Source organism: Strigops habroptila, chromosome Z, assembly GCF_004027225.2.
Source record: "Strigops habroptila isolate Jane chromosome Z, bStrHab1.2.pri, whole genome shotgun sequence".
In the NCBI taxonomy this organism is placed as follows: domain Eukaryota; kingdom Metazoa; phylum Chordata; class Aves; order Psittaciformes; family Psittacidae; genus Strigops; species Strigops habroptila.
In genome coordinates, this window is record NC_044302.2 from 101,806,294 (window position 1) to 101,814,401 (window position 8,108).

At 57.3% G+C, this 8,108-nt stretch overlaps 1 protein-coding gene across 2 annotated transcripts; it reads right to left on the reverse strand.

Annotated features, from left to right (window-relative positions):
• Window positions 1-669: 669 nt before the first annotated feature.
• On the reverse strand, window positions 670-2,533 carry RAX (retina and anterior neural fold homeobox). 2 transcript variants are annotated; one of them, XM_030474889.1, is made up of 3 exons: window positions 2,255-2,533; window positions 1,913-2,142; window positions 670-1,300 (listed from the first exon to the last, which is right to left on the reverse strand). In XM_030474889.1, the coding sequence occupies exons 1-3, from the start codon at window positions 2,529-2,531 to the stop codon at window positions 848-850; spliced, it is 960 nt and encodes a 319-aa protein (XP_030330749.1). In that variant the 5' UTR covers window positions 2,532-2,533; the 3' UTR covers window positions 670-847. The 2 variants fall into 2 exon arrangements, with proteins under 2 accessions (XP_030330749.1, XP_030330750.1); XM_030474890.1 differs by having other exon boundaries at window positions 1,913-2,160; window positions 2,273-2,531.
• Between the last annotated feature and the right edge of the window lie 5,575 nt (window positions 2,534-8,108).

The window sequence follows — 8,108 nt, forward strand, 5'->3', positions numbered from 1 at the left end:
AAATGGTGAAAGGAGAGGTCTCCCAGTCTGCATTGAATCATCCCCAGGACACAATGAGGGCACTTGTGCATCCTTCTCTCTTCCCTAATGAGAAACGTTAATTGCCACAACCTCCAGAGTGTGTAGAGCACCCTGTGCCCAGCGGAGGAGAAGGGGTGTTTCATTACAGCTTCTCAGCCCCATTACAGGCAGTAACGGAGATAATGGAAAAGAAAGATGCCACAGTTTTAGTTTCAGCAGCCTGGCGATGGGCACCGGGTGCGCAGGGGAGCCGGCTCGGCCCAGCACCGTGCCAGCCCCCAGGGGCTGCACCGGGCAGGATGCGCCCTGCAGGCCCTGCTGGCAGCTCCACGCGCCCAGTGCCTGGCAACTACTGCCCATGTCTCCCAGCCAGGCCTGTCCCAGATCTCTGCGGTCCCCGGCAGCACAGGCCCGGTCCGAGCAGCCTGTTCGGGTGCACAGCACCACGCACAGCTCTCACACAGGGTGTGCCATGTGATGGTGCAAAGGCAGAAAACCCTCCCCAGATAATGCAAGCCTTGGTTTCCAGCCACCTTACACAGCTCCTCACCCTACTGCAGCTTTTATTGCAACTAAAGTGTCCAGCCAAGGAGGGAGAGCAAAGATTGTTTTCTTTCCTAAGCTATGATCAGGCCCCTGACTCTGCAGGGCACGTGGAAAAGGGAATTAAAAGGACCACAAAATACAAAGCAAGTCAAGGCGTGGGGGAAAGGCTGGTGCAAGGGGTATCCCTCTTTTGCATGGCCGTCCACAGGGCCAGAGCAGGGCAAGGGGCGTCCCAGGAGCAGCCTTCCCCATGGGTTTCTCCCGGGGCTGAAGAAGGAGTTCAGATTGTCTGCCACGGTTTGCCGATGGACTGGATGTGCTCCTTGGCCTTCAGCCGCAGGGCGGCAATGCTGGTGTTGCGGGGGTCTGCCTCGTCCAAGGGGAACTTGTCCACAAAGGTGGCTCCGCATTGGTATGGCGGCGGCGGCCCCATGGCCCCCAGCGGCTGCAGCGTGTGGGTCACTGCCGGAGAGTTCAGGAAGGGCGGTGGGGTGTAGGTGCCGGGCAGGCTCTGTGGCGAGGACACGAAGCCGGGCAGGCTCTGCAGGGCCGTGCTGCTGGGCACGGGCGGGCTGAGCCACGTCTCCAGAGGCAGGTTGCTGCTGAGAGGACCCATGGGTGTTGCCTGCGGTGAGCGGTTGAAGGAGAGGATGGGCGAGTCCTGCAGCTTCATGGAGGTCACTTCCAGCTTCTCCTGCCGCCTCCACTTGGCCCGTCTGTTCTGAAACCACACCTGTGCGCACAGCCGCGTTAGCCGCGATGACACTGGGCGGCCCGGCTGCCCCCGCGGAGGGCAGAGGCTCTGCCCCAGGTGCAGCGGCGCAGACGAAATGGAGCAGCTGGAACACACGGAGCAGCAGCCGGCGGGGCAGGGGGCGCTGAGCCGCGCTGCCCCCGCGGGCTCGGCAGACTCGCAGCCCTGCGCTCGGCGGGGAGCCCCGCCACGGGGAGAGCAGCGCAGGGTAGCGTGAGCCCGCGACACAGCCGGCCCGTCCTGTCTACCCTGCCCGCCCGATTGTGCCTGCCTGCCCGCCCTCCTGCCCTGCCCGCCCGGCTCAGCTGCCCGGTAGCCACCGCCCCGGCTCACACCGCCAAAAGGCAGCAGCCGCGGCTGCCGAATGGAGAACGGCTCCGCGCTGCAGCCCCGAGGGGCCGCTCCGCACGCACCGGTCGGTGCCAGCGGTGCGGTGCCGGGCTGGGTTCACGGACCGGTGCTGCTCCGGCCGCCGGGAGTGCGGCTCCACGCCGGGCCGGGGGCTGCCGGCGCCAGGAACGCACGGCTGCGCCGGGCCGGTCAGTGAGGGGTTCCCGGGGCCGCGCCGAGGGCTGCCAGTGCGGGCGTTACCTGGACGCGGACCTCGGGGAGGTTGACCTTCATGGCGAGCTCCTCGCGGCTGTACACGTCGGGGTAGTGGGACTTCTCGAAGGCGCGCTCCAGCTCGTGGAGCTGGTACGTGGTGAAGGTGGTACGGTTCCGCCGGTGCTTCTTCTTGGGCTGCTCCTCGTCCGACGGCTTCCCCTCGCCGCCGCTGCCGGCGGGCAGCTCGGGGCTGGTACTGCCGGGGCAGTACGGCTCTGGCGGGGGAAAACCGGCGTGTCACCGGGAGGACGACCTTCCCGCCGGGCCCGCCCGAGGGCGAGCCACCCGCCCGCCCGCCCCCCGGCGCCTCCCGCCCGCCGTGCTCACCTTGGAAGCGCTCGGCGCGGGCCTGGGGCTCGGCCGGCGGCGGTTCCCCGGGCATCTTGGGGAGGCAGTGCCGGGCACCGCGCCGGTCCGCCTCCTTGGCGCTGCCGGCGCTGCCGTCGGGCGGGAAGGGGCCCAGCAGCCCGTCCTCCTTGGTGAACCCCAGTATGGCCTCGATGCTGTGCAGCCTCGACGGGTTCCCCCCGGGGCTCCGCGCCGCCTGCGCGGACAGCGAAAAGGCGCCCTCGGCCATGGCGAGCGGGGCGCCGGGTGGGTGCATGGGGCGGCCGGCCCGGGGCCCCGGCACGGCGCTGCGCTCCCGCCCGGCCCCGGGGCGGCGCGGGCAGCTCTGGCACGGCGCCGCCGGGCGGGCTGTGGCCTCCTTGGGGCGGGGGAGGAGTGCCGGGGGGCGGTGGGCGAAGGGGAAGGCGAGGCCCCCGCGCCACTCCGCACGGAGGCAGGGCATCCCCGCGCCCCGCCGGCAGCGCCCGCCGCCCCCCCGCCCCGCCCCGCGGGCCCCGGTCCCGGCCCCAGACGGCGCCGGGCAATGCCATCCGGGGCCCTCGAGGCGGGGCGGGCCCAGCCCACGGCTGCTGCCAGGGACTGCTCCGGGCCGGGCGCCCCTCCGAGACCCGCAGCCGCAGCGCTGGGGCCGCGCTGCCGTCGGAAACCGTCGTGAGACAGGCGGCTGCCGGGCGCCGGGGAACCGACCGGGACGGGGCGGGAGCCGCTTGCCGGGAGCGCGGCGGACGAGCCCGGGAAAGCGGCTCCATGGTCCACGGAGGGGCTAGGGAGGGGCGGGAGCGCGGGAGGCCGGGGCCAGCGGGCGGTGGGTCTCGGTCAGTGCCCTACGCCGCTCCGCGGGCTCTGGGAGCCGCTCGGAATTTCTCTCACTTAGCTCCAGCCTACATCCGTCCCTGGCATTTTCTAAGTGCACCGGTTTCATAGGCAGCCTCTCAAGAGATGACATGCAGGAGGATGCCGTGGCACTGTGCTGTGTCAGATGCGAGGATAAAATGCACTGAGGGTAAAAGCTGATGCTCTGGTCCCCCGCTGGGCTATCTGCCCTGCACCGGGCTGCCTTCAAAGCCAGGTTTCCAGACGTTGTGAAAGTGCGTGCTGGCTGTTTCGGGGGGATGGACTCTGCAGACTCCTCTGAAGGAGGTGGGCTTAGCCTTCACAGGTGTGGGGAAAGCGTTGGCTTTTCTGAGTACACTTTCCAAGATGCTGGTATGGGAGAGATCCTGTGAGAAGAGCTGGCTCTGTGATCCTGCCCTCCAGGGCAGGAGTGGGGTGGGAAGCTAGAGGGCAGGGCATGGCTTCATGGGAGACAACAGAATGCTTTTGGAGGTAAGCCAAGTCGCACACCTCCCTTTGTGCTTGGCCTGGTGGAGGACTTGGACTTGACGTGGTACTTAACCAGGCAACGGCCTCATGTGTCCTGCCTCCAACATACTCCTTCGTGCAGCAGTATTTATCCTGTTTTTCTCTTCAGTTTATCACTTTTTTATGGTAGCACTTGCCAGTTCCTCTGAGGCACCAAGTGGTTGAAGTGACAAACACAGTAACATCCAGAGTAGTTTTCAGCCTGCACTCGGCTTTGAAGATTCTTCTGTTTCAAGCCTGAGTGTATGTGAATGACCACCACCGCTGCTGCTGCTTCCAGATGTATCAGCTGGTCTAATAAGCGGTGTGACCTCTCTCAACAAATCTGCATTTCTGCTCCTCTCCCTGCCCCAGCAGGATGCATTCTGTGTAGTTTCTTCCCAGAGGAATCACCTCAAACCAAAGGTTGTCAGTGCTTGCCTCTGCCAGTGCCCACCTTTTGGAGGTTTATGGTCTGGTGTCGCAAAGTTAATTCCTTGTAGAAGTGCTCAGCTTTTCCTGGCTCGAGGTGAGCTTTGCCTTCCTCACTGCTTTGCGGGGTTGGGGCCGAAAGAACTCAGCCATCCATTGGCAAAGAGGGAAGAGGCCAACAGAAGAGACAAGAAAAGGTTAGTGTGGCTTTTGTGCACAATATGAAAAGCAAGTCAATACCATTGTAGGGGCATTGGAGGGTACTCAAAGCAATCAGCCAGGGGCCATTGTGTTCCTTTAATCTACATGTGTGTTTCCCAAGAACTCTATTAGTGAAGATGAATGAACTGTGCAATGTCCCTAATTTCTGCTAATTTGGCGCTGGGGTTTCATGGCACTGCAACCAGCACAAAACCTTGCCCTCCAGAAGCCCTGGGCAAACTTGAGAATGGGCTTTGCTTGTTGTAGCAAAAGAAGACAGCAAGGTGAGCCGGAGGAGCTCTGCTCCGACAGTCAGTCCTGGACAGGCACCAGGTCCTGGCACAGATGCTGCTTTTAGGGCACCTGTCAAAATTGTCAAATACAGGGACAAGATGCATTATTTTTGGCTATAATGTGAAAGTAGAGCAAAAAAAACTTCCACCCCCAAAGCAGGGCACACATCCCACACAGTACAGGAGAGAGCTTCCTCCCTAATAGAGGAGGCTGCTCCTTATTACAGTTGTATTCACTGTAGGGAACTGTCGAGTGAGGAACCAACTCCCTTCATCACAATCTGTAAAACTCCGGGACACACCCACCCCTGCTGCAGCAAAGCAGGGAGCAGCCCTGGCCCCTCCAATTCCAGCTCCATCCTTTCCCTCTTGCCATGCTTCAGGCACAGAGTGTGTGGCACCGCTCTGCTCTGGGGGGGGGCAGGAAGTCTAACAGATCCTCTGGTAATCATAGACTAACGTAGAGACGTTAGGATGGCAAAGAAAGGTAACTGAATATCTCCCTTTGGGTCTAATGTATGGGCTGTCAGCTAAATCCTCTGCTGCCACAGAGTCCCTTGGAACATATGTCATACTAGTATGAAGCCTCAGGAATTGATACTGTGGTGCATCACGACTTCACAAAGACCATTTACAGGGGCAAACAAGATAAAATATGAGGATATTCATTAGGGAATGGAATAAGTGGGATTTGTTACTTGCTGGTCCAGAAGACAGCCTCCATTCCATCACCTTTCTTAGCTTTTGCAATATGTTATTACAACAGTTACTGCTGAAATTCTGTTTGGAAGCTAACAAAAATGCTCAAGATGGACAACCTTTGAAGTGCAACTGGCTGCTGCACCCCCTTCCTGTGCATGCATGGTGACAACTACATGGGAATAGTTTTCATCCTGTTGGTGCTGTTGAGACATATGTATGGGATGTGGCTTCACACAATGAAATGAGCACCATAAAATGCGACAGATCCTTGCTCCCTTTCCTCCTGCTTTTTCCTTATGTCAAGCTGAAATAACTACTGCCGAGCTGAAGTCATTCTGCAGGGGGCTCATCACTCTCCAGACCAGTGATGTGCAGCAGGGAGCAACTCCCTGGACAGGACTTTCAAGGTCAGACAGCAAATCGACGAGGGGCAAGGAAAAGGGGGAAATAGTGACCTCGAGGAAATCTCCAGCCCCTGCACTTTGCATACTCCATGTCACCAACAGATTGTTAACAACTGAAAGAACTGGCTTTGGCTTTTTCCTCCCCAGAAGCTCCTCAGCGTGCAGTGTAAGAACCTTCTTGAAAGCACAGGGTGTGAAAAAGCTGCTGCCTCCTCCCATCGCTGCGTCACTCACACTTTGACAGTCGCCTCTTGCTTGCTTTCTGGTGAGACTTGTATCTGCCCTGGGAGACCTGGTTGTGTTTTCTCCACCATTTCCAAGGTGCTCTGTGGCAGGTTGGACTCTCATGGGGAGTGCAGCACAGAGCTTGAGCCTCCATGGGCTGTGCTGCCCCACGTCCTGGCTGTGGGTACAGGGTGGGCCATGGCTGCTTGGGGAGCAGGGCAGCCCTTGCTGGGTGGGGAGCAGCATGGGGCTGGGCTCCCCACGCTCAGCCGTCCCTCCAGAGGGAGGGAGTGCAGGTTCATGCTATAAGGCTATATTAATGCAATCCTTCTTGTTTTCCAATTAGCCTAATTGAATTCGGATTGCTTAAAAGTGGGCACTAGAGACATTTATCCTGATGGGATGACGGCCTTGAGCTCCAGCGATCCTATTAACTATAAGAACCCAAATCCCAGGTAGGGTCCGTCCAGCAGTAGCTCCCATGTGACCTAACACTTTAATCTGCTGCTCTTCCATGCAGCGCACACAGAGACACACACACACATACAGACATGTACACCTACATGCACATGTGTGCATAGGTGCATGCACATATGTACACATGCATTTGCCCCCTCCCCTCCCAGCAGCAGGTCAGTGCGGCCAGGGCTGGGAACAGCCCTTGCTGGGAATGGGGAGCACCCCGTCCCGCAGCCACCCCCCAGCTCCGCTCACCTCTGCCAGCCCCAGCAGGCTCCTGGAACCTCATTAATCGCTTGTTGGCTGATTCTGCCTGTACTTTCTTCTCTGACCCCTGAAACCGTGAACATGCTGGTCCTGAATGTGCTGACAAATGTAATTGGCCCCTTCAAACCTCCAGGTGCTTCCAGGAAGATTTTCCAGGATATCCCAGGCACATTTTAATTCAAAGGTTGAAAGCCTCAGGCTTGTGTTTTGTGGGTAAGATAATTCAGTCTGTGAAGTACCAGAACAGTACGGAGACACCTACCTACCAGATTTATACAAATACAGAGGGGATTGATCCTCACAAGCCAAAGGCTGGTTGAACTGAGCTGGCGACTATTTTACCTACTTTCTGTAAAGACCTCCTGAAAGAGCCCGATTGTCTTTCCACATAGATAATTAAATTGTCTGATGACATGAGAGAGCAGGACCCCAAGAGACAGAAAGCGGATCAGATGCCTTGGTGGGTTTAGGCAGTGTTTGAAACTGAGTTAGCATTTGCTAGCCCTGATGCTTGATGAACATGCTGAACACAGGACTTCTCAACTGAAGAAATGGCCTGTTGCAATGTGAGCGCCCTGACATCCCTCTCTAAATGGACCAGGGCATCCTCTGGAAAAAGTGAGGAAGGAAAACGTGGCAACTTCTGTGTTTCTTAAGTAAGAAAGAAGTGAGTAAGAAGAAAAGGCACATTTCATAGGACTGCATTGGGGAAAATATTTGATAAAGGTTTTCAAACAGGTTTCTATGCAGCTTATATTTGAACAGTGATTGCTGAAAGAGCTTTTCCAAGATGATCTCTTGCACCTAAGAACCCCCCTACACAGAGCTGTCCCACGAAGAACAGGACCAACACCTCGAGAAGAGAGGAAAAGGAAAAGGTAAAAAGACAGAAAGAAAAGAAGACAGGAAGGAGACAGGAAGGCAGGAAAAGAGAGAAAGAAAGGAGACAAACCATACTTAGTGCATTAATTCATTTAAAATGAACATTTTTACTTGACTGGGTAGAGGAAGAGAGAAAGAGACTTACAAACCTGTAGGAAGGTGCTACATGTGTTCATTTGCAAACTTCATTCACAGGCTAGCTCTTGGAGAACATACAAAGTCCTTCATTTACTAGGCTCAGGAGTAGTGTTGTGTGCAGCATCCATGTGCATGGGCTGTACGGCTCTGGGATGGGTTGTCATGCATGGTGACTATGGCTGTGCAAGCACAGACTGACTGACACTCCCGTGAGTTCATTTTCACTGTAGCCTCAACAAGTGATTTGCTGATACCCAAGCCCCAGAATTTGGCACAGAGCAGCCAAGCCAGGGGCCTCTGCTCTTGCTTTGTGGATAGCTACCAGGCCTTGGTTCCCTGCAAGTGCCCACTCAATTTCATACAGTGACATTTTTGTCTCGAGCTGTAGAGTTACATGCTTCAATTTTGCCTTTTGCTGTATTGAGAAGAGATGGTCAAAACCATGTTTTAAAGGAGTTTCTGCAGAAATGTCCACATTTGAATACTGGG

Bases quoted from the DNA above. Each gene is read 5' to 3' on its own strand.
- RAX (XM_030474889.1), bottom strand. From the start codon at position 2,531: ATGCACCCACCCGGCGCCCCGCTCGCCATGGCCGAGGGCGCCTTTTCG. The intron at 2,143-2,254 runs GTGAGCACGGCG...TTCCCCCGCCAG, and splicing joins CCGCGCCGAGCGCTTCCAAG to AGCCGTACTGCCCCGGCAGT. The intron at 1,301-1,912 runs GTAACGCCCGCA...CTGTGCGCACAG, and splicing joins TCCCCGAGGTCCGCGTCCAG to GTGTGGTTTCAGAACAGACG.